This window comes from Neodiprion lecontei, chromosome 1 (genome assembly GCF_021901455.1).
Source record: "Neodiprion lecontei isolate iyNeoLeco1 chromosome 1, iyNeoLeco1.1, whole genome shotgun sequence".
NCBI classification, from domain to species: Eukaryota; Metazoa; Arthropoda; class Insecta; order Hymenoptera; family Diprionidae; genus Neodiprion; species Neodiprion lecontei.
Genome location: NC_060260.1, coordinates 20,744,953 through 20,772,187, shown reverse-complemented (window position 1 = coordinate 20,772,187; position 27,235 = coordinate 20,744,953). Strand labels below are relative to the sequence as shown.

The 27,235-nt window shown below is 41.7% G+C and overlaps 1 protein-coding gene across 7 annotated transcripts; it reads right to left on the bottom strand.

The window, feature by feature from the left end:
• Positions 1-16,422: 16,422 nt before the first annotated feature.
• LOC124292945 lies at positions 16,423-24,397 on the bottom strand. Of its 7 annotated transcripts, XR_006902906.1 has the most exons (5): positions 23,237-23,722; positions 18,338-18,443; positions 17,910-18,142; positions 17,470-17,649; positions 16,423-16,668 (listed from the first exon to the last, which is right to left on the bottom strand). XR_006902906.1 is itself a non-coding variant. In XM_046731793.1 (4 exons), the coding sequence occupies exons 2-4, from the start codon at positions 18,040-18,042 to the stop codon at positions 16,610-16,612; spliced, it is 366 nt and encodes a 121-aa protein (XP_046587749.1). In that variant the 5' UTR covers positions 18,043-18,142; positions 23,237-23,722; the 3' UTR covers positions 16,423-16,609. The 7 variants fall into 7 exon arrangements, 5 of the variants coding, with proteins under 5 accessions (XP_046587749.1, XP_046587753.1, XP_046587745.1 ...); XM_046731793.1 differs by lacking the exon at positions 18,338-18,443 and having other exon boundaries at positions 17,476-17,649; XM_046731797.1 differs by lacking the exon at positions 23,237-23,722 and having other exon boundaries at positions 17,476-17,649.
• Between the last annotated feature and the right edge of the window lie 2,838 nt (positions 24,398-27,235).

The following is a 27,235-nucleotide window of genomic DNA, read 5'->3' as shown; positions in this document are numbered from 1 at the left end:
GTAGTCAGCATAGATAAAAGACGTTTATAAACCTCTTATGTCTTTAAAAAGAATAAGGTTGCTGCGCCAACCGATATTATTGTAAAAACAGTCTTGTTTCAGACTTTAAACAAGAAACACGTATATTGCATTAAAAGCATTTATCACGATATTTTTGTTCACGCCTTTGATTTGATAATAAGTAAACTCGCGGATCCATATTTTATTAACGTAACGCCTAAACCGTTACAATTGGTGTCAGAAGCGGGATCTTGAGTTCTTATTAATCAAGTTGATTCAGTGCGTGAAATAGTGAAATAAACTATGAGTAGCGGTCGTTTAACACGCTCTCGTCGTCGGGAAAGTGGCGGTGAAGAACATTCTATCACCGAAAATCCGCAGCTTCCCGAGTCTATTTGTGCACCTTCAGTGGACTCTTTACCTGTCCCTACGATGGTCTCAGTTTCACAAATGTGAGTGAAAAATTTTTTTTTTTTTTTTTTTAATATTTGAACAGAACAGAAAAACTAAATAATTTGAAAGTGGTATGCGGTTTTAATAATTGTTTTTAATTCAATTTTTACGGCTTCACATTCGGAGCAGCCTTCCGTCGGTTTTGCAATGAAAATGAGACTATCTTTGCAAACGTTGCAGGTCGTATTGTCCTTCAGAAAGGTTACGTGTAGGTCAACTTCACCTCGCGGATGTTCAGGACTGGAATTTTCACAATAATAAAAAAAAAAAAAAAAAAAAAAAATTCAATTTAAATTTCTATTTAAATAAGGGGTTGTTTCTTGTGTTTGTTTTTCCATTTACCTGCGGGTACAGCATGACGTGCACAGAAGACCAATTTTCCCTTCTTCGATTCGGAAATCGAAAAACCCACAAGAAAATTTTTTCCATTGATTCTGGAATACGTTTTCTAATTCTTCTTCTGACAAGTTTTTTAAACTAATAAAGTCAAAGGTTTGGGCTAATATTCCCGCGTTTATTAAATTATGAATTTTTGACATGGTTCTTCTTACTACGGAAGCTTGATAATGGGTTGTTATTTCTGGGTTGCTAATCAATTTGAAATTTGTTTTCTTCGGTTGTTTCTTTCTAGAAACTTCTTCTCTGGAATCGAGTTTTGTGTCGGATAGGCTTTGGTTTAAGGAATAATGTGAAATGAGTCACGATTATTTTTCGAGGTCCATGAGCGATTGCTTGATTTTCACATTTTATTAACCTTAAGTGTCAGTTTTTGTGAGCACTTTTTCAGGTTATTTGACACAGCCCTTTCCTTCCAATCTTCCCCGATTCCTGACGATGACTGGTGGTTTTATTTTGAAGAAGGACGCAGAAATAATTCAGATAAGATCGTTTCTTTTCTTTTGAATACGTATTCAATTTACTTTATTCAAGTATTCTCCCAAATTCACTTAGTGAATTTGAATTGTTATACCATCACTCACATTTGTCCTTCCAAAACTCTAGGGTGAACTATTCCTAAAGAAGTCACCCCACGATTTCCTTATTTTATATGAAGAGAAGTCTGTTTTCGTCTTATTTGGACCTGGAATTGTCGGTTCCCGTTTCGGTGTTTTCATCCGAACCTGTTTCGGAGGGATCCTTCATGAAGAAAATCGAATTTCTTCCCGACGTCAATCTGGGCCGTTGCGGAAAACTTTGTATTCATGAAGCCACATAACACTTAATAACACTAACCTTTATAAAACATGGCACATAAATTTTTGAGATTATTTAACGCTCAACTATCTGCTCAAGGTTTTCTGTGGTTTACCTTGAGACTGTGGGCAAATGCCAGATAGTAAAAAAGGGAGTTTTTAAATTTTTAGAGCCACAGCTCCAACTCACCTTTGAGCACTGACTACTGGATCACCTTTATAATTGTTTTAACTTTCCCGAGTCGGGACGACTCTTTTCCTCGGGGGGGAGTAGTGTTACAAAGGGTGAAATCACCCCTTTTGCCCCCTCTTTAATGATCTAGTAGTCAGCATAGATAAAAGACGTTTATAAACCTCTTATGTCTTTAAAAAGAATAAGGTTGCTGCGCCAACCGATATTATTGTAAAAACAGTCTTGTTTCAGACTTTAAACAAGAAACACGTATATTGCATTAAAAGCATTTATCACGATATTTTTGTTCACGCCTTTGATTTGATAATAAGTAAACTCGCGGATCCATATTTTATTAACGTAACGCCTAAACCGTTACAATATATATATATGTATATATGTCAGGGTGAAGCCTCGGAAAGGCGGAGAGGATGTAGGATTTCCATTTCGTGGATTACTCATTGTAAAAAGCGCGATGATCCCAACACGTCCGGTCAATTCGCTTGCTTTTCCGTGACCTTCGATTTCATCCAAGCGTTGTTATAAACAAACCATTTGTTTGTTCTATATTCAAAGCATGTTGAATAACGCTTAACGCTTGATACGGCGGACTCATTCAAAGTTCAAGTTTCGAATTCACTTGATGATGCATCCTCTTTATTCTTCTCCGACATATATGTATATTGTAACGGACAGCTAATTGAGGTCACCATCGACATCAGCAATGCCCACACATACAAAAAAATCACAACAACAACAGACGGTGACCGACGCCTCGTTGACAACACTGACTCGGAGATCCTACGGAAAGGTCATGGATAAGCAGGAGACGACGAAGATGTAGCGGTTCAGGAAATCGAGACGAGTATAAATAGGAGAACCCCGGAGAACATCGTCAGCAGTTGACCGCCATAGCGCCGTACTGTCATCATTAGGTCTAGATTTTTGAAAAAAAGGGCAGTTGTCCGGCAAAGCGCCAAACTGTCTCACCCAGGTTTTGATAGCGAAGTGTTTCTCGTCTGGAAGGCACTATCGAAGTTAGCTTCAGTAAATTGTGATGCGGAACTTCAAGCGAAGCACTTAGATCCGACTTAGAGACATATAAGTTAAGTAGAATCCACGATAGCACGGGATGTCCAGAGCGATAGGAATTATTTCATAAGAGCTTAGAATAGAAACTTTGAGCCGTGAAAGTAACCAGAAGCAAAACCTAGAAATTCTTGCAATATTATTTTATTTTATATTCATTTTCACGGCTAGTTTATAGAATTTAGATTGTTTGAGCGCATAGCGCAGCACTGTAATGGTTTATTTCAATTAAAACTTATTTCGGTTGATTATCAGCTATTTGTACAACGAGTCTGTTTCTCTGTCCCACCCGGTTTGATTATTCAGTATTTCACCTTGTGTAAAAAAATCCGACAGGCGGCCAAGGCTGTCCCTGGTCTGCAGGATCGGCGTTGTGTTTGGGTCATCAACCCAAGATTAGAAGTAGGAAGGTGACTATGTTTACTCCGAGTTCGCAGTCAGAAGGTAGCACCGGAAACCCCTGTCCCCAAACAGGTGACATACACCCTTAGAGCATATACAGTATGGAGGCAGCATGGTGGCAGAAACAGTTTCCCCTTGCCGGTGAAAGAGAGGGATATAGTAAGACGAGTATTCCTCTCTTTCTACGGCAAGAGCGTGCCTATCGTAATTGAGTGCCCCAAACATTGCGGCGATATTGTAATCCGAATGACATGTGTTATACATGCTGTGACGTGGATTTTTCCCGCACCTCGACCACTCAGAGAAAATGACCGAGAACTTACCGCGTGCACAATAATTTGGCATCCACGATGTACCTTGGATCTAAAAACAATATCGCGAAGTTTTGTTGGGCGCCTGGCGTGATCAACACGCCTCGAAATCGTTAATGCGCTATACCTCGGGAATATGCTCGGTAGCTCGGTACCGCGGAGAGGTGAGGGGTGATTGTTTGGTTGAGAGAGAGAGCGCGAGATACGCAACACCAACACGTTATTTTACCAAACTATTATAGAATCAAAATAATATATTTCCAGCCAACGATAATACAAAAGAAAAATAATAATTCAAACGTTGCTTTTTGCGACTCAAAATACAAAACAAGAGAAATGATAATCCACAAGTCGCTCTTCGCAATTTGTTCGTAAATGTTGATGGGTCGATCCGAGAAGGATAATGAAGGAAATCGTGCACTTTATATTGATAATAACAACTTTAATAAGAAAATAATGGTAACAAAAAGATCGCGCGTGCTGAACTCGATGCCATGTTTTCTTTTCTATCGGTCGTCGGTCTTTGCTTCGCCGCGAGAGGCGCTCACGGGGATAAACGATGCCCGCGAAGTTCGGTGCTCGAACACGATTCGAAGTCCCAAACACTGAGTGTTCGGTCCTGCATGCCCGAATGTTCTATTTTATAGTTTTATTTTAGGTCAAATAATTTCCTGACTTTTTGAACTTTCCCCAACTATGACGGGAGGCAATACCCGACCAGGTTTGACCCACGGGTTTTCACGTGCTGTAAAGAACGCACATCAATTGTCCAAGAAATAACCATGCCTGGAATGGTAGCAGAGACAAGGTCAGAATACAGCCAATGAATTTGGGTCAATGCCAAATTCATTGCCAATGAATTAACCTGATTATTCATTGTCTTTCTCAAGTGGAAGCACACAGACCTTTGTCAGAGCTCGCTTGACGATGCCATTGCGCGTTTTGACACTGACAACTCTAACGTGTCCATCTGTCTCTGTGTGGATTTCTGCTATTCTACCCATGCGCCATTGCATAGGATGAACGTTGTCGTCCTTAAGAATTACCAAGGCCCCGAGCAATTTCGGACACATGGAAGACTGCACCCATTTCGATCGGTGCTGTAATTGGCACAGATACTCACGACTCCAACGTGATCAGAAATGTTGTTTCAACTGTGCCAGGTGTTGATACCGAGTTAAACGATTTGACGGTAGGTTTTGGAGGTCTGGTTCAGGGATCGCGGTCAATGGTTCGCCTTGTGACGTTGCACCTAGAGTGCAAGTCACAACAAACCCCAAACCCGCGGGGAAGAGCCGAACGGGTGAGCCCTGTCCCGTCGGGAAAGACCCGAACATCACCGAAGCCCCGACGCTCGGCAGAGCCGAGCGCGAGAGTCAGTACGATCACGGCCGTAAACGCAGCAACACCGTCGACGCCAAGGATACGAGCGAAAGAGAGAGAGAGAGAGAGAGAGAGAGAGAAAGAAAGAGAGTGAAGCACAAATACACACACACCGATACAACCCCGCTACACGCACGCCGACGACTCCAGGAGAGAGAACCGGAGAGGCCCAACTACACTCCACCCCACCTCGATACACACCCACACACGTTGACGACACCAGGTTAGCCTGCACTCTACAGCCGATCTGCTCCTCCCCTCGCAATACCACCCCTTTCGACCTCACACTCCCCGTCACACGACATTCCCCGTCCCCTGGCAATACCAACCCTCCCTACCTCACATTCCCCGGCACCTCACCCCCCCCCCCCCCCGCGCGCGCGTATCTGTAAGTTAGTATTAAGGAACGCTAAGGGCTGAGGCGTGATCAGCCACCACTAACGTCTACAACCCTTTTGTACCTTTCCTAGTTTAAGTCGACTCATTCCCCCGATCGCAACACCTGTACACCCCCCCCCCCCCGTCACAAATATACACATCAAGTTTTACCGATTATATCCGCCCCGTCTCTAATTGTCTTCCCCACCCATATTATTCGTGCGGACTCAAAATCCGTCACAAATTGGCGCCCAACGTAAATTACCCACATTGTTACCCCAAATCCAAACAATTAAGAGACAAAACACAGGAATAAACGCTAACAAAGTACACATAGACTCACGAAACAAAACTACACAGTCACGAAAATTCAAATAAAGACAGTTGAACACACACACTACCAAACACGATACACACAATGGCAGACCAAGGACACAGGGAACCGCAAGGCCTAGCGCGCGAACACATGGACATACACACACCCGAACGCAACCAAAACAACTCGACACAGAGCGAGCCGCGCGCGACACGAGATCAACAAACACCGACCCAACGGCAGGAAATAAATAGACGATGCACGATAAATTCACCAAACACAATAAATATAATCGATGCAGCTATCATAGAGAATACACACAATTTACACAGTACACAAATTCAACGCCAAGAAAGCCCAGAACCAACAAATCCCACACAAACATACAATACAATCCCAACACCTACACACACGCAAACTAACACGGTAACCACCAATCAAACGAACCGACACTTCACAGGAACAGACACATTTTTAGCCACCAACACACGTAACACACGACTTATGCAAAACCTAATAGACCTCGAAGCATCACCAAGCGACAGAAACGTATACGAAGATCCACACATATACAGCACACAGTCAATACACCCCACAAACACAAACCACACATCAAACCCAAACAGTACATACTGGAACCAGCCAGCAATGGCAATGAAAACAATACAAACATGGAACATAAAATACTCAGGAAACACAAACGAAGACATAGACGAATTTTTACAAAATCTCCGCGACTACCAAACGGGTTATGAAATACACGATACACAATTAATCAACAACCTCAGCCCGATACTCGAAGGTGACGCAAAAAACTGGTACAGATTAAATAGAGGCAAATGGCGAACACTGGAAGAATTCGAGAGAGATATTACACACGCATTTCAAGACATACAACATAGGGACAGACTGGAACAAAAAATCAGAAACTACGTACAAGGACCAACACAAAAAATCACACAATTCCTAATACAATTTAGAACACTACTATCACAACTAAAACCACCATACCACCCACGAACACAATTAGACCTGGCATACAGAAACATGAAAATAGAATACAAGGCATACATAAAACCATACGATTTCGCGAACTTCGACCAACTGGAAATGGCCGCAAAAGAATGGGAAGCAAATATCGAATGGGAAAACACGAGACAAACAATATTAAACAACTACACACAACCGCGAGAAACCTACACACACCAAACACACCACACACAATACATCCCATTAAAGTACACACAAACACAACCCCGCCCAGCAATACTCCCAACACCAAATATACCACCGACACTCACATACAACATACGACGAAACCAAACAAACCAAAACACACAACAGACTCGATACCCCGCAATCACGTATAACTCACCACACTACACTCAGCAACAAACACAAACGAACCCAAACACAGGCACAACACCACGCAGATGCTTCAACTGCAACCAACCCGGACACTTCAGATGGCAATGCACACAAACACAGAACCAGGGAAACGAGTAAGGGTTGACCCAGCAAGGGTGGAGGGCAACCCCACAAACAACACAAACACACCCGAAACAGTAGCACCTACGACAGACAACAACATAACGGAAAGTAGATTCCACATCAGAATCGAAATACACGGTCACGAATTTAACGCACTAATAGACACAGGCGCAACACACTCATACCTAGGCGCAGAAGTAATACAAATACTACACAACACAGACACACAAATAAACAACACACCCGACAGAACAGCTACAATGGGAAACGGAACACAGGTGACGATAGAAGGAGCAGTAACACTCCCAATACGCCTCGGCAACATAACAAAAGAAATTAAGTTCGGATTAATATCAAACTTAGGCTCGCAATGTATCATTGGTAACAGCGACTTAATAAGATTTGGAATATTAATAAATTATGGAAAAAACACATGGTCACTGATAGACGACCCACAGACACACTACCACATGCAAACTAGACCACAAGAACTACCAACACCACTCAAAGAATACACACAAATACATCAAACACGAGAATCACGACACCAATCAACACAAACACACACAAAACAAGCAAAAGCAGCAGAAAAATTAGAAGCAACGAAACAACAAACAAACCCGAAAACAACAGAAAGACATGAAAACACAAAAAAAAAAACAACCATAAAACAAAAACCACTAACGCCAACACCACCCAACACAAAGACACCACCGGAAAACACCCCCCAAAAAGACAACCCACAGAACACACAAATCACAAATCAAAAAATCATACCCACAAACGCACAAACAACAGACGACACACAAACCGACAAAGAAACCGAACCACAGATATGCGCAGGAATACAAGAACTCACACAATCACAACACTTACAACTACAGACGATAATACAGCAGAAAACCTCAACACTACCAGGCCAACTCGGGCTAACACACCTAATCAAACACAAAATAGACACACAAGGACACGCACCCATAAAACAAAGATACTATATGGTATCACCAAAAATTAGAGAAGCCATCCACACAGAAATACACAAAATGCTGAGAGAAGACGTGATAGAACCATCAGAAAGCGAATGGTCGAGCCCAATTGTCATGATAAGAAAACCAAATAACACATATCGCTTCTGCCTAGACTTTAGGAAGGTTAACTCAGTATCAAAAAAAGACGCATACCCACTACCATACATGACAGCAATATTAGACAAACTACGGACAGCACAGTACATATCAAAAATCGACTTAAGCCAAGCATACTTCCAAATACCACTCGACAAAGACAGCAAACACATAACAGCCTTTACAGTCCCGGGAATGGGCTTATTTCAATTTAAAAGAATGCCATACGGACTGACAGGCGCACCAGCGACATTCCAAAGACTACTAGACAGACTCATAGGCCCAGAATGCGAACCATATGCATTCGCATACCTAGACGACATAATAATAGTAACACAAACATTCGACGAACACTTACAAAGACTAGAGCAAATACTAAAAAGAATTACAGACGCAGGACTGACAATAAACCCAGAGAAGTGCGAGTTCGGATGCGCACAAGTAAAATATCTCGGATACATAGTAGACAGACACGGACTACACGTAGACCCCGACAAAACACAACCCATAGAAAACTACCCAAGCCCAAAAACAATAAAACAATTACGGAGACTAATTGGGATGGCATCATGGTACAGACGCTTCATACCTAACTTCGCACACATTACAGAACCACTAACACGACTACTGAAAAAAGACCAGAAATGGCACTGGGGGGAAAAACAAGAAAACGCAATGAACACAATCAAACACGCACTCACATCACCACCCACACTCGCATGCCCAGACTACACACAAACATTCACACTACAAACAGACGCTAGCGGAACAGGGATAGGTGCCGTACTAACACAATCTCTCGATGACGAAGAGCATGTCATAGCCTACGCTAGCCGTGCGCTAAGCGAGGCAGAACGTAAATACTCAACAACTGAGAGAGAGTGTTTGGCGGTACTCTGGTCCATCAAAAAATTCAGACCCTACGTGGAAGGTTACCACTTCAAAGTCATTACAGATCACCACGCACTAAAGTGGCTTAGACAATTAAAAAACCCCACAGGCCGACTTGCACGATGGGCACTAGAACTATTAGAATACGACTTTGACATTACACACAGAAAAGGTACAATGCACGACGTGCCAGACGCACTTTCAAGACGACACGAAGACGAAGAACACATAGACACAATAGTAGACACGACAGACAAGTGGTACACATACAAAAAAACACAAGTACAAACACGCCCAGAGAAAAACGAGTCGTGGCGAATCAGAAACAATCAACTATACTTCCACCGCCCGAACCCCCTACACTCAAACCTCCTACCAGACACAAACCCATGGAAACTAGTCATACCCAAAGACAAAATAACACACATACTACACGAAAACCACGACGTAACACAAGCAGGACACTTAGGGATCGAAAAAACATACCAACGAGTAGCAAAAACATATTATTGGCCAGGGATGTACAGAGACACAGTAAACTACATAAAAAAATGTGACACATGCCAAAGAACAAAAACAATACAAGCGCGACCAGCAGGACTAATGGGCATGAGAATTATTGAAGAACCATGGACAGTAGTAGCCTCCGACATCATGGGCCCACTCCCACGATCAAAAAAGGGAAACCAATACATCATAGTGTTCGAAGACCTATACACTAAATGGGTGGAAATCATACCCACACGCAAAGCAAACGCCAAAACAGTAGAACAGACATTCCACTCACACGTAATATCACGATGGGGTACACCACGCATACTACTGACAGACAACGGCACACCATACATAAACAAACTCATACGCGAACTAACACAAAAATTCAACATAAGACACGCAACAATCCCCCCATACCACGCACAAGCCAACCCCGTAGAGCGAGTCAACAGAACCGCTAAAACAATGATCCAAGCCTACGTAAACAACGACCACACAGAATGGGACATACACTTACAAGACTTACAATTCGCAATCAATACATGTACACACACATCAACTAAACACACACCAGCCTTTTTAAACCTAGGAAGGGAATTAAATCCCACACAATGTCTAAGAAATCAGTTAGAGAACCACGACGAAGTAGAATTACAAGACACAGACAGATGGACAGACCACTTAAGACGACTACAAATACTTAGAGACGAAGTACAGAGGCACTTGATAGAAGCAAACGAAAAACAAGCACACTACTACAACCTACGAAGACGAGACATTCAATTCAAGGAAGGAGACAGGGTACTAAAAAAGAACCACACACTCTCATCCGGACCAGAACGAACGACAGCTAAGTTAAATAAAAAATTCATAGGCCCATACATAATCACTAGAAAAATCTCACCCACAATATACGAATTAACAACAGAGAGCGGTAGAAATATAGGAAAATGTCATATAGAAGACCTAAAATTATATACATAATCAAATAACACACCCCGAAAATAAACTAACATGTGTATTCACTCCACAGAAACACAACATGGAAAATAAACAACAAAGAATACCGGCCCTAATGACACTACGACTGACGAGACCGACGACAATAACAACAAACACAGAGAGAACACCACTACTACAAACACCAGGACAGGCCCCACACCCACACAGATACGGACGCGACGGCACACACCGGACAGAGACCCGACGAACTCTACTACCGACACCCACTACACACACACAGGTAACAAAGACCGCCACGACAGTAACACACACAACAACCATTGCACCCACAACCGCACAGAGACACTCACAAACACACACAACGATGACCACACACACAATTACACCCTCCGGACCAAGGCAATGCCCGAAGTGCAACGGGCTGGTCCGGGGCACCAAATACACAGAACACATACAAACATGCACACAAACTAACACAGACACACCACACCCACCACAAACTATCACACACCCACCAACAGTTATCCACACCACACGAACCACGGCCACACACACGACTACACACCCACCCATCAAGAAACAAACACCCCATACAACCACACGCCCCACACCCACACCAACACCACGGTACACACCACCCCCCACACCGACCCCCCAATGGGCACACACCAGATTCGCGAGACCACCACAGAAGACAGAGGACAGGATCTTACAGACATTCGCTAACATGGACAGACACACAGAATCGACACAGACAAAACAAACATGCAAACAATACACAGGACCACCCCCCGAGATAATAGCCATAATCGCAAGTTTAGTACCAGCAAGCACCCTACACGACGAATTACGAGCACATAAAGAAAGATACATGACTAGACGCGCACACGAACGCACAGACACTGACGAAACAGAAGCCAGCACCTCAACACACCAACCACACACCACACATCAAACAGCACCACACAAAACACAACCCCACAACACACCAGACACCGACAGCGACACAGATTCCACCACCTCCACCGCAGAGACAGTCATACACATCGAAACCACACACACAGGCACACTACAAACACAAACGACGGACAACGACACAGACAGTAACACCGACACCACCTCACTCACGGACACAGTCGAACATACACAAACACCCCAACCAGCCACACACACCACACGGGACTCAAAACGATACAAAAAACGAAAATCAATACGGAAACAGAAAAAAGAACAAAACAGGAAACACTAGACAAACTGACAACACCAAACGGACGGACGAACAACGACGCACACACAACACGGGAAACACCAAATACACTAACAACACCAAACCGACGGACGAACAACGACAGACGGAGGCCAAAGAAACAGAACACAACCCAAAAAGAGAGAAGAGAAGGGAGAAGAAACCACGAACCACGAGGTACAAAGAACAACGCAAAAACTCACCAAGACCCACACCGACGAGAACCACCGTACCAAAACCAAAAATTGGAGTACAAAATAATATAAGAATAGAATAAGTGTATATAAGAAAAAAAAAAAAAAAAAAAAGAGACTAAGTAGAATAAGTAGATATAAGACGACCCACAACCCACACCAAACACACACCCCGCAAATACAACCCAACCTCCATCCCTTAACCCCGACAGATCGGAGCAGACAACACAAAAACAACAAAAATAACAAAAGGAGAATACACAGACGAAAGGACCACAAAATGCGTCACCGAAACCGGCTCACCCTATAGGCCTCGCCCCGCGTGGGGAGGGGGGAGTTGTGACGTTGCACCTAGAGTGCAAGTCACAACAAACCCCAAACCCGCGGGGAAGAGCCGAACGGGTGAGCCCTGTCCCGTCGGGAAAGACCCGAACATCACCGAAGCCCCGACGCTCGGCAGAGCCGAGCGCGAGAGTCAGTACGATCACGGCCGTAAACGCAGCAACACCGTCGACGCCAAGGATACGAGCGAAAGAGAGAGAGAGAGAGAGAGAGAGAGAGAAAGAAAGAGAGTGAAGCACAAATACACACACACCGATACAACCCCGCTACACGCACGCCGACGACTCCAGGAGAGAGAACCGGAGAGGCCCAACTACACTCCACCCCACCTCGATACACACCCACACACGCTGACGACACCAGGTTAGCCTGCACTCTACAGCCGATCTGCTCCTCCCCTCGCAATACCACCCCTTTCGACCTCACACTTCCCGTCACACGACATTCCCCGTCCCCTGGCAATACCAACCCTCCCTACCTCACATTCCCCGGCACCTCCCCCCCCCCCCCCCCCCCCCCGCGCGTATCTGTAAGTTAGTATTAAGGAACGCTAAGGGCTGAGGCGTGATCAGCCACCACTAACGTCTACAACCCTTTTGTACCTTTCCTAGTTTAAGTCGACTCATTCCCCCGATCGCAACACCTGTACACCCCCCCCCCCGTCACAAATATACACATCAAGTTTTACCGATTATATCCGCCCCGTCTCTAATTGTCTTCCCCACCCATATTATTCGTGCGGACTCAAAATCCGTCACAGCCTATTAGAAAGTGCCCTGGTGTGAGTGGCATTAGGTCACTCAGGTCATTCGACATGGGCGATAGTGGTCGCGAATTTAAACAAGATTCGATTGAGGTAAAAATCGTGTACAACTCTTCATATGTTAGTAATGAAGTTCCGACTACCTTTCGTAAGTGCGTTTTTGCGGATTTGACGCCTGCTTCCCATAGCCCACTAAAGTGAGGTGAGTAGGAGGGAATAAAATGCCATGTGACCGATTGCTCAATTAGGGAATTTTTTATGACCGATTCATGCGCTTCGGCTTGTAACAATTTACCGAGTTCCTTCAATTCATTATTGGCGCCTACAAAATTAGTATTGTTATCGGAATACATATGCGAGGACCGTCCGCGGCGCGCAATAAAACGTTTGAATGCATTTAGAAATCCCGTAGCTGAGAGGTCAACGGCTACTTCTAAATGAATGGCCTTTGTAGATAGGCAAATGAATAAGCACAGGTAGGCCTTTTCCGATTTATTCCGCGAAAATTTTATATTGAATGGGCCTGCGTAGTCAACTCCGCATTTTAGGAATGGACGTGCTGGAGTGACCCTTGCTGCGGGTAGGTTACCCATTAACGGTCGCATAGCCGTCGGGTGATTCCTAAAATGCAATGGCGCAAGACGCTCCGTATTGTATTACGACCTGACAGCGGTCAGTAACGACATCGTAATGATGCGAGCAGCGCTTGTGGTCCAGCATGTAGTAGTCGATAGTGCTCGTTGCGTATTATGAGGCGCGTGAGGCGATGTTTCGCTGGTAAAATTATCGCATGTTTTTGAGCATATGGCAACTCGGAATTTTCCAACCTGCCTCCTACTCGGATGATTTCCTCTTTGTCTAAAAATGGATGCAACGGCAATAATTTGCTCTTAGAATCGACACTGCGATTCTGCTTGAGGTCGTTGACTTCGGTGGAAAATTCTTGTTCCTGCATGAGCGCGATTAAACAATTAAGAGCTAGAGCAAGTTCCTTGATGTCCAAGGGTCCAGCTTTGCGATTTCTCTGACTCAATGAATTATATTTGAAACGCAAGCAATATACTGTGACTCGAATTAGTCTATTCAATGATGAGAACCGTTCAAAGATTTAAAAATCACGTCTCACGTTGAGAAATATCACACTCGTAGGCTTGCGCTCTGGAACGTCTGCAGTGTGGCACGATTTCTCCGGTGGCCAGTGTTCTGACCCAAGAGAGAACCAGGTAGGCCCCTGCCACCATATTGCCGTTGTCTCCAAGAGTTGAGGGTCGATGCCCCGGGAAATGACATCCGCAGGGTTGTCCTCTGATCGCACGTGTCTCCATAGGGTACGGTCGGTGATCTCCTAAATTTCTGCCAGGCGGTTTGCGACAAACGATTTCCACTGGCAAGCTTCACCTCTAATCCAGGCGAGAGCGATTGTTGAGTCACTCCAGTAATCCACATTATGAATGGCTATCGTCAGAGCTCGAATTGCCCTTCTGCTTCGACAAGTAGTAATCATGTTATGCATTCTGCGTTGAAAAGGCGAAATAACCAAATGAACACGCTTATATTGTACAGGATAATCCATCATAACCGTTGGACGGTCGCAATGTCACATGCAGATCGACATGTCGCGAGGATATCTTCATGGAGTGGTGAACTATGTTCAAATTACATTACTTCGCAAAGGATGTTAGAAACTCTCATCAACCGGGAGAAGGAACTGTTTCGCGCAACCCGCAGCTTCATAGTTACCTCGAATCTCGGATACTATTTCCTTGTATTTAATATTTCAGAGGGTATAAAAATAATCCTCAACGTCGATGTCAACAATTGTTTCATATATCCATAGTAACATGAATAAAGTGTTCCAATATTATATATAATCATTTTTTGAAACCCTTTTCATTAGTAAAATAGCTTCGAACATAAAATTATTTCATTATTATCAGTAGAGTTGTGTGTAACAAGCGATGTACAATTTCAGAATGATTTCGATACCTATGTCGAAGAATAGTCATGCAAGGTCGTAGCGATGCTTCATAAAACGAGACCACAACGATTCGTATCCGTTTTGTTTCAATCGTATTTTTCGAACATATTTCCAAATATCTACAAATGGTGAATGGTGATATTTATGAAATCATTTCGAAAATACTTCGTGCTGTGTAAAACTAATATTGCGCGATATGTTTTAATGTAAATGGGACATTCTTTTACAACCGAACACCTTTGTGACCGACACATTTTCGAATTAGCTGAAATTTTTTTTACGGGTTCTATACCGAAAAAATAGGGATACGTATTAGAGGATTTTTTATTTGACGTATTTCGTAAAATAGAGGGCATCGAAAATTTGATAACTTGGTGTATTTTGGCTTGGAAGACTCACGTTCAAAAATTCATAACGCTGGTTCTATTTGAGCTGGAAAGTTCGTTTTTTTCATCTCAAAGCTTGTGACGTTGCACCTAGAGTGCAAGTCACAACAAACCCCAAACCCGCGGGGAAGAGCCGAACGAGTGAGCCCTGTCCCGTCGGGAAAGACCCGAACATCACCGAAGCCCCCCCGACGCTCGGCAGAGCCGAGCGCCAGATTCAGTACGATCACGGCCGTGACAGAATCGAGACCAAAAACAGCCTAGGCTACGAGCGAAAGAGAGAGAGAAAGAAAGAACGAGAGACACCACCACACTCACACCGACACACCCCGCTACACACACGCCGACGACTCCAGGAACCAACGAGACCCAACCACACTCCACCACACCTCGAGACACCCACACACACACACGCCGACGACACCAGGTTAGCCTGCATTCTACAGCCGATCTGCTCCTCCCCTCGCAATACCGACCCTTTCTACCTCACACTCCACGTCACGCTACACCACCCCATCCCCTCGCAACACCAACCCTCCCGACTTCACATTCCCCGGCACCTCACCCACTCTTCCCCCCCCCCCCCCCCCCGCGCGCGTACCTGTAAGTTAGTATTAAGAAACGCTAAGGGCTGAGGCGTGATCAGCCCCCGTTCGAGTCTACAACCCTTTGTATTTTTCTTAGTTTAAGTCGACCCCTTTTGCTCAAATATACACACCAAGTTTTACCTTTTACATCCGCCCCGTCTCTAATTGTCTCTCTCACCCCCCACATTATTCGTGCGGACTCAAAACCCGTCACAAGCTAATAAAATGAATTTTATTACAACAATTCTTTTATTAACGATTATTCCGAAATTTATACTGTTGTAAACAATTAAAATCTTTCAATCGATTTTTAACAATTGCCCCAACCTCGTAGCGAGTTCTCAGCACAACCATCGTATTCTACGTCAAATTTTTTACCCATAACGTATTTTTAATTGATGGAGAAATTATTATTATTGGAGGAAAAGAATTAATTTATCCAGCACGGCACGTCACATCGGCGCGCGGGTTCCATTGCACGCCTCATCATCTTGCCTCGTATCGTTTTCCTCTGTAATATAAATGATTACTCTATATTTTTAATTGAATAATATTATTTATTAGCATATAAGACTTCATAAAAAATTTAACAAAAAAAAAATAAAATAAAAAATATTGTGGCAAATAGAAAATTAATTTACCAAGATTTGAATGCATTATTATTAGTTAATAAACACCTTGTGCTTCAAACAAACGAGCAATTTTTTGGAAAACTTCATTGTTCTGTATTTCGTTCAGGTTGAACACGTCAAATATAATTGAAAATTGTTCGTCTTTGAATAATTCGGAAAATTCGTCATTACTTTCCATTAAATCGGAGAATATCAGTCGGGAGAGAGCAAGTTGAAACAACGTATGAGCTCTTACTGCTCGTGCATAAGCCTTTCCTGATAGAATGTGCTTCAAAGTATTTTCTGCATAAACGGTTCCAAGACCTTCTTCAAGGCCACTACCTCCCATAACGAAGCCGATACACCCCAAGAATGATATTAGTGTGTGGAACCCCCCTAATCTAATGACGACCAACAATTGGTCTGTCAATGACGAAGCCGCAACTATGTCACGAGATTCGGCATATAGGGTTTGATCAACCGTAAGAATACAAGTTCTCAGTCCCAAAGCGTCTGCTTCGCTAATGGAATGCTTTATCGCAGTGTATAGTGTAGGCTGGGCCAAAAAAACGAAGAATTTTTTTTTAATGGTACTGTAAAAACATTGTTCATGACGACAAATAAAAATTATCCTGAAAGTTTGAGCCCTTAATATAAATATTGATAGAAATTCAACTTTGTAAATAGGTAGAAATGCGCACATTCACCTGAATCATCGCTCTCAAGTCTTGGCACTTCCATGATTTTTTCTAAGCTCTGTTTCTTTATTTTTTCAGTTATTTGAGATGCCTTTTCTTGTCTTGTGTTGTCAGAATCTGTTGTATAAGCAAATTCATCGCTTTGCAAAATGCCTAGTCTTTCAATGGATTTCTCATATGTGTCTAGATTGAAGAAATTAAAAGAGAATTAAAATTCAGCTACAATAAATGCAGTAGCACTTTAATTATCCGAGCTGATGTGGACCAAGAAGACTTGATCAAGAGATTTGAATAGTCTCTTCATGTTACATCACACGAGTCAATTTGCGCCTATAAAAACTTAGATAATGCAGACTATTACCCGCCATAGTTCGGATAATACAAGTTCTTCAAAATGTAATGCAAGCTTGAATAAGAGTGTCAGTAAATTTGTATTTATGTACCTGCATGACCAACAAGTTCTACGACATATTCTGGCCAATTCGGCAAAGCAGGGCTTTGTGATTTTATCAATGATTTTAATAATTTATTAGCTGTTTTGTTTCCGTATGGTGGTGGTGCAAATTTCGCCAACATGTGTCCCTTCTCATGGTCGTATCGTATCCAGCTACATGGTACGCAGTCGATTGTGAAAGTACCGTCTTCTTTGGTCTCTTTCAATTTTCATCCCCGACATCTAAATACACAACAAACAATTAATTATGAATAATTTATCGCTACTTTTTTTTTTAGGTTATGTCGTACACGTGTAGTTAATGCATCAGTATCTTTCCCAAACTAAACCGGATTTACCTTCCTTTTCAATTAATTACACGTCTTAAAATGTATAAAAATACAACTGCTAAATTACAAAGTACTAAAATATACTCACTTTACCGAAAACCGAAGGTTTTCCTCGAGGAACATGTTATGTTGTCATGTCGTTATGCGTCAACGCCGGCAATGGCGAATTTGGCGGGCTTTCTCCCGTACCTAATCTAAAATTGCAGACTCGCCGCTTATACATACATACACTATCTATACTCGTGTATGTTAGGTCCATAAGGGTGTGTGACGTTCAGGCTGTTTTCAAATAGCAGTAATATGGTATGAAGAATGATTCATGATCCGAAATAATTTTCTTTTATGGAGCGATATAAGTTTCAAGATAAAGTTCCTTTTTTCGCTGTTTCGTCTTTTTTTTCAATAAGTGCCTATATCAAAACCGAAAATTGTACATTTTTTTCTATTGCAATGATTTTTTATTTTCTTGACAGTGCTATTTGAACCAAAGAAAATCTTACCGTGAGATTGGAAATTAAATGGGGAATTTAGGAATTATACAACATTACATGTGAAAAATCCGCAGTTACGAAATGCTCCTTGCATTATAGGTAATGCTACTTACAGGATATGGGACAGGGATAGGAATGGATATAGTACAGAAACGATATAATTCACAGAATTCATATTTGAGGGTAGTATTAAAAGTATATTAAGATTAAAGACATCCGTGTGTTGACTTCAGGATTGGATCCCTTGATCCCTAAAGATAGTTAAAAACTGATTTTCTGTTCAAAAATTTTCAATGTAAATTGATAGAAAATTAATTTCTATTTGGTTTCAAGAATTAAGGGATTCAATTCTAAATTCAATTGATGGATGTCTCTCACCTTACAATTAGTCTTGTGAAAATAACATGAACATGAGTGTCATATGAAAATCATTGTAACGCAAGGAACTTTTTGGAATTTTTGATTTTTCAGATTTAATGTTGGATAATTCATAAATTTCTGATACGATTTTCAATCTTAGCGAGAAATTTCCCTTGTTTCAATCAACATGTTAGAATTAATTTGAATGTCAAAAAGTTCAGACAGTTGCTGTGCAAAGCATAGTCTAGGTATTACGTATGTAGAAGAGAGAAAGCGAACGTTTTTTTTACGCCATCTGGACAGAGTGATAAGGTTAATTTCATCATTTTTGTATTTATATAGTCAATGCACCAGGATCTTGTGTTGGCTGACGGACGAAGGTGGAGCTCCCACATTCGTACATGTTTCGAATTGCTAGGATAATTATATAAAGGTTTCTTTTTTCTCAATTCTTTACCCTCTATTTTCACCATATCAGGATTTTTCGATATAATTGTCATTCTTTCTATTTGTATTATTGACTTGTCCTGTAGGAAAACAATGTTGTCTGGTGCTTGATCTCTCAAAATATATGACTTGTACTTCACTCGTATCACTTGCTCAATCCCAGCTTCATTGATTTTAGTTTTGATAATTTCAATTTGATTGGGAACGTCTGCTTTTTTCATTTTGATGAGTTGGGCTTCATGTAGGCGTCGGCTTACTTGAGATAAAGGACGATTAGTTGATCGTATAGATTTCTTGATTTTATTGAGTAGGCTCTCAAATGGATAGGCACTGATGCAGTTCAAAGAGCAATTCATATTCTTGACGTCATCAGCGACATGTATTAGATTGTGATTGTTTAAGGATTGTGAATTAGCACCGTACAATCTTTTTAAGGCGAGAAAAAATTTCTCCAAATATATTTTAGCATGCTGATTATATTTAAGTGCAAAATCGGGAGAACATAGAATGCGAGCAGCCAGATGGAGCAGGAGAAAATGCTTGTAGACATTCTTGTAAAATTGTTGAAGATATAAATTTGATAAATTTGATAAACTGGTAAATTCGAAAAATTAACGGCGGAGCCAGGAATCGAACCTAGTATCTAGAGATGCTTGACCGGAGCCTTACTCCACTAGACCACCTAGCCGCCCTGACTCTGATGTCGTTAATTCCTATCATCACCAGTTAGTTCAAATTTGTTTTCTTGCGCTTTTGTATGTGTGAATAGAAAGTGTTCTTCCTCTTAAGCAACAACTGTAAGAATGTATGTAAGGAATGTTTACATTTTGGAATCTTACGCTTCTGATGCGAAGCCCGTAAGACAGTCAAAGACCGTCCAATAATTGAAATGCGGATATGCATTATCATTAATTACGAGGAATTTTCATTGTTGAAGATATAAATTTGATAAATTTGATAAACTGGTAAATTCGAAAAATTAACGGCGGAGCCAGGAATCGATGAGAGGAATTAACGACATCAGAGTCAGGGCGACTAGGTGGTCTAGTGGAGTAAGGCTCCGGTGAAGCATCTCTAGATACCAGGTTCGATTCCTGGCTCTGCCGTTAATTTTTCGGATTTACCAGTTTATCAAATTTATCAAATTTATATCTTCAACAATGAAAATTCCTCGTAATTAATGATAATGCATATCCGCATTTCAATTATTAGACGGTCTTTGACTGTCTTACGGGCTTCGCATCAGAAGCGTCAGATTCCAAAATGTAAACATTCCTTACATACATTCTTACAGTAGTTGCTTAAGAGGAAGAACACTTTCTATTCACATTCTTGTAAAATGTTCTTCAAAACAATGGGGCCGATATACAAAAGGAAGAGCCTAAATTCAGTGCATTTCCATTTTGCTACATAAATAGTACTTCTGGGTTTTCTTTGGAATCCCAATGGTATCTGGCATTTGATGGATGATATTCTTCGATTGAGTTCCGCTTTACTTCTTCGCCCCAGCCATACCCTTAAATCTCCAGAATGCCAATCATCCATGAGCTTCTTCATTGCTCCGCCATCGAACAAATGTAATTTATCCAGCAAGAAGAGTATAATCATGTCTATCGGAGGAACTATATCCAGCAGTGGACTCACACCATTATGGTGGTTAGGATCATCAAAATTTCTGAACGATTCATTAGTTCTTGGTTCGTTGTCTACATCAGGATATACTGTACAAAAACCTTCACCTTTCCTTTTACGCTCTCCGACAACAGTACATCTTTCACATGCACTAAAGCCCCCATGGCCTTTCATATTTTTCAATAACGCTCGAGCTGGACTATCACATATGAAGCATTTCAGACATACTTCAAACCTGTTTCCATGTAAAATAATGCCATCTCTTTGCAGTAAATTGATTTCATTTATGAATTCATGAAAATAGTCAGCCAAGTCATGAGGTGTCACGTGCGGAGCGGTCTCGCACGCGACGACTTATCCCTCTAGGTATTCGTAGAGGTTTATTCTTATTTTTTTGGTGAGTCGGGAGGTGATCGTCCTCTACAGGGCGATCTCGGGAATAGGTTTGGAGGATTCAATGATATTAATGTAATAGAATGATTACTATGGGATCAAGTTTTAATGAATCAATGCAACTGAAAATAGCAAGCGAAAGCAGCGGGTGAAATATCTAAGACGAGGAAGCTTACATTAATGTTCTTAACCTAGTGGTTCTCGTTCATACATCTACTCACTCTTTTGGTGGTTTCTACTCCGAATTCTCACTCTCTCTCAATTATCACTATTCTTATTACTACACAACTTGATTAAGTTCGTGGCACAGCTTTCTACTCTTATATTCTAGCTTCGAAAGACTGACTTCGCGACGCGAGACGCTTTAAACACCGCGTGTAGAATTAGAGGAATTCACTCTCTATTCGTCGATGACTCTAAGACTGACAACTCTATACTCGACAGCTTTGAAGGAGCCTGTTTCCGTAGATGTTGATTTTATTCTGTCTCTAACGGGACTGACTTCGCTCGCTCGTCCGACATTCCTTGGAACGTCGGGCGGTGAGAGAGGTTTTCGCTGAATTTGCAATTTTGGAACAAAGGCTCGCCCCGCGACAGTCATCCTCGAAGCACGTGATCTCGCGATCGCCTCATCCCGGTGTTGATTACATCCGGGATCTGGCGGCCGCGGAGACGCTGTCGTTGCTGTCCGTCAACTACGCCGTTGCGCTTTGGTTATGCCACGAACTGTTTTGTGAGAAATATTTTATATAGATTAACCAACATATTTAAGCTATGCTTCCTCGTCTTTAAAGCGATATTAATAATTATTGACATGGTTTATGATGATATTCGGTGTAAATATGCGGCGCTCGTGACAGAGGTTTAGAATTCCCACAATAACAACCTACAATGAACGGTGTATACAAATCCATTTGCGGAGAATGCACCTTACAAAGTATGGGCCAAAATTGCGTTGAACTTGATTTGAAAACTGACAGCCCATCTACATTAACTTGTAAAAAGATTTGGTTTCCAGGATGCAGGTGTTCGATTATACAAGCTCGAAGCCCACTTTCTAAGCCGAAATAAACAAACTGACCACTTTCTGTTTCTCTGATGATATAAGTACAAGAATTCGTTTTCCAAAAAGTCTTCGCTGATTTCGGTAGTTCAGGTAAAAATCTTCTGCGAATAATGTCCAATAATTTTTCAAGATTCCTGTGTGGAATGTTGAATTTAACAGCCCATTCTCGAAGCTCCTGATATACATTTCTTTCTTCTTCGTCGTCTGTAGATTCTGATGTGCGACTTCTTCTTTCCTCATACTCCTGCTCTGTTGAAGATTCACGTATGCTATTCTCATTTTCTTGTTCTTCTGTCGTATAGTCCGTACTGTTTTGTTCCTCTTGTTCTACTATTATTGATGGATCAGGATGTTCTTCAGCTGATGTACCACAATGATCTGAACATTCTCTAGGTTCACGTGTTCTATCATCTACATGTAAATGTATTTTTCATTTAGATTTTTTAATTCGTACATTTGTCAATAGATGATAAATTCCACCTGACACTGAAGACAATATCCTTTTTTAATGATGATGTATATTGGTTTGATTGCAGATAATGTAAACAAATAGTATAATTGGCATTTGGAGAATTATATTTAATCATTATTGTCTTACCTGATTCGTCTGTCGAGGTTTCATCTGACGTTAATCGCATATCAATATCACGGGCCATTGCCTTTACAATTTGTCGTTGTCTTCGCCTTGTTTCGTTGATCTTGTCTCTATTCAATGTTCGTTTGTCACACATTTTTGAGTTCGTTTCTTCTCAATTCAGAGTATTTGAAGAAAAAAGAGAGATCTGCGCATACATATGTTATAGAAGATATGGATATCCCCCACAAGGATTTTTTTAGGTACTGGCTGAATACTGATCAAACTCGAACTTAACAGGATTAAAAGAAGCAGTTAGGTTATGTCAGACAGTGGCCACATGGGCTGAAAACCCGATCAGTCGAAATGAATCCAATTACACATAGAATTCATAAAGTAATGATAAAAGTTAAATTACACATGACAAAAATAGGGGGCCATTAAATATATATAGGCATGTAATTGAATTACAAAACTAATGCCGCTTCCATGCCACACTAGAAGCGCGACACGAACCATACATTGGCGGAGATGAGACTGCCAGATTTCAGCCGAAGTACGATATTCGTATTGTACCACTAGCGCCATTCTAGAACCCGAACAATAGTGCGAAACTGGCAGCCATAATGAGCCCAAAGTAGCGCTATGACACGTATGATCCGAGTAACGTGATCAAGAATAGTGTGAAATAGAATATTTTATACAAACAATGACGGAAAAACTTTTTTTATCCATAAGCGTACATGCAAAAGCAATGATCGGTGAATTTTGAAACAAATACGGCAAGCCATGTAATCGCCTGATGTGGCCCATTTTAGAGTTATGGCATACCACATTATATTTCTACACGGGAGGCGTTAGCTACAGTTGACTTTAATAATGACGCGTTGATAGGCCAGACGATCGGGAGTTTGGACGGAATACGTAGAGAACGAGCAAAATTTCGGGATGATCAACCGGGAAATCAGAATAAGGCTATCAGACAGCCGGTTCGAGTTCGACAAGTGAATATGGAGCAACAGGAACGAAATAATGGTTACCGATATGAAAATAGACGATTTTCGGACAATAGACGGTTTTATGATCAGCCACGAGGCAGGTATAAATACGGGCAATATAGCAACAGTCAGGCCCAGGCTCAATGCTCTCAGCTAAGGAAACGGTTGCCAGACACGCGTTTTCCACCGCCGATGAATACGCGGGCACAGACAAGTCAGAATTTTTTAGTTTAAATAGTCAAACGGAAAGAGTTACCGGTTATTTAAACTCTCATGCGACGCGCTGAATAAGGGTCCGGCAACGCGTCGTTACGATTTTGATTTCATTGACGAACTTTCAGAGGGAGTGAATGAAAAAATGGACCGCGGGAGTAACGATAATTCGAATCTATTGAATTTTTAATCGTTTCCTCTTCTTCCGTTTACGAGGAGGTATTTATTCAATGTATTATCTGTGATTAGTCGTGGAAGAATGTGGGAGATAGAGATAATACTTTCATCTTTATTTCGGTGACACAACGCGTACTGGTTTATTAGCAAAAGAAAAATAGAGTATTTATTAAGAAAACTGAAATAAACTATCTTTGAGTGCTTCTTTAACAAAAATAAAAATATAGCGTAGATTGTAACGTAGATTTGCCTTTCTCTCTTGATGTCGCTGAGCGAACTAACGCGTGAGTCGTTCGTCATGGCAGACTCAACGCCAAGGCTTCTTCATGAGACAGGTTGTCGCGCTTCTAGAAGGTTCCATCCCGACGCCTGCTTTCGATTGGCCGAAGCCCTCAAGCCCGAGACAGGAAGAAGAGCGAGACCCGTAAAGGCGGACTCGCTAAGAACCATTTTTCTCAATAGAGTCCATTGATAATGAGATGTCCTCATCTTAAAGTAAAGATCTTGGAGGAGGATCGAACTATTCTCCTTGATTCTGGTAGTCAGGTTACGGCAATATCTGAGGTTTGCTACAAAGAAATATCGACTAAAGAAAAGTTGAACGTCTTGCCTGTCTCGAATTTATTCGTCACGACGGCTATCGGGAAAAAATCGACGACTATAAAGCAACAGGTTTGGTTGGATATAGAGATTGAGGGTAGAAAATTGAGCTTTCCTTTTTTGATAATTCCGTTGTTAACGTCTACGGTTATATTGGGCAACGATTGGATGGAGCGAAATAGCGTGGTATTGGATTATAAAAATAGCGAGATCGAGGTTGCGGGTAAAGTTCTTTCGGCGTCGACGGTGATATTCGAGCGAAACGCTTTCGAGACTCTTCGCTGTTCACAAAAAAATAATAATGATACTCTTGTGTTGGTGATAGACCTCAGGGGTCTTCCCGTAGAAGAGAAGACGGTTGAAAATAATTGCGAAAAGTTGAATAAAATAAATTCAGTCAATGATCTTGAGTCTAAGGGGGAAGGGGTACCTCCAAACGAGGGGGAATGGCCTGAGAATCAATCCTCGTGTGAGAAAATCTCGAAAACGACAGAGCGAGTTCATAATCACGAGGGAATAGTGAGCGAGATAGCGGCGAGATTGTTTCAATCAGACAAGGACTTTTTCGTGATTAGCGAGATAGATGAAAAACCAGAATTTGTGAGTAGTGAGGAGTTCGCGGAAGCTCTTGGCGCGGTCGCGTGTAAACTAATATCACTCGAGATGGCGCAGAAAGAAATTGTGATAAATACCATTGCGAGGTTCAGATTGTTGTTCTCGGATAAACCAGGGTGTGCTCGAGGATACGAACATCAGTTACGCCTGATCACCGCGCGGGCCGGTTTCACACCTATCCGGTCCTATTTCGCCTAAGAGAGCCCACCAAGCAGGCAATAGACCAAATGGTCGAAAACGGAGTCGTAGAGCGTGCCGTGAGGCAGTATTGTAATTCCTTAAGGATTGTTATGGAAGGAGATGGTTCCGTGAGGTTGTTCCTAGACGCCCGATTCTTGAACAAAATTATTGACGACGATCATCAATCTCCACCGCTTATAAACGAATTGTTGCAAAAGTTTCACGATGTGAGGTGGTTCTCTAAATTGGATTTAACGCAGGGTTATTGGCAAGTCCAATTGCATAGTGATTCTCGACAATATACAGCATTTCTATTCGATTCGAATTTGTATCAATTTTGCCGGATACCTTTCGGGCTTAAAACCGCCGGTAGTGGCTTTATGAGAGCGCTTGGGTGCGCGCTAAAAGGAGAATTTGATGCACTGAATATCGTGTTATATCGATGATATATTGATAGGTACGAAGACGTTCGACGAGCACATGGCAGTACTCGAGGGAGTTTTCCGACGATTATCCGAGTTCAATTTGACAATTAAGATGTCAAAATGCAATTTCTTCCTCAAAAAAGTGCCTTTCTTGGGATTTATTATCTCCGCTGCCGGAATTACACCGAAGCCGAGGAAGTTAGACGTGATCCAGAACTTTGAGGAACCGCGAAACAAGAAACAGCTACAACGATTCTTAGGAGTTTGCAACTACTACCGACAGTTTAACGTGAATCATAGCGCGGCTACAGATAAATTGCGGGACCTTTTGACAAAAGATAAAGACTGGACATGGAATTCCGAACATACTGAGTCGTTCAAAAAGCTAAAATATGATTTTGCGAATTGCATTGCTCTTAACGTCATTCCCGGCGCACAGTATAGATTACAGACAGATGCTAGTGACCGAGGAATTAGCGGAATATTATACCAGCAAGACAAACAGGGTTATCACAATGTGATCAGAGTAGTCAGTCGATGTTTAACGAAGTATGAGGGCAACTATAGAACAACCGAAAAGGAGTTGTTAGCGATTGTATTGGGAAACTGAGGATTTAAATACGCCGTCTGGTGGTCCTAATTCGAACTAGCGATTGTAGGATAGAATCATATGATCACCATAATATTAGTGTCAACAAAAAATTTCACCGCAGGATATATTCTTTATTAAAAAAAAAAAATTAAACAACGAGTGAATTAAATGATTAAATTTATAAACAATAAAAATTTGTAATTAAATATATTCAAGTATGGAA

Bases quoted from the DNA above. Each gene is read 5' to 3' on its own strand.
- LOC124292945 (XM_046731789.1), bottom strand. From the start codon at position 23,369: ATGTGTGACAAACGAACATTGAATAGAGACAAGATCAACGAAACAAGG. The intron at 23,050-23,236 runs GTAAGACAATAA...ATTTACATGTAG, and splicing joins AACCTCGACAGACGAATCAG to ATGATAGAACACGTGAACCT.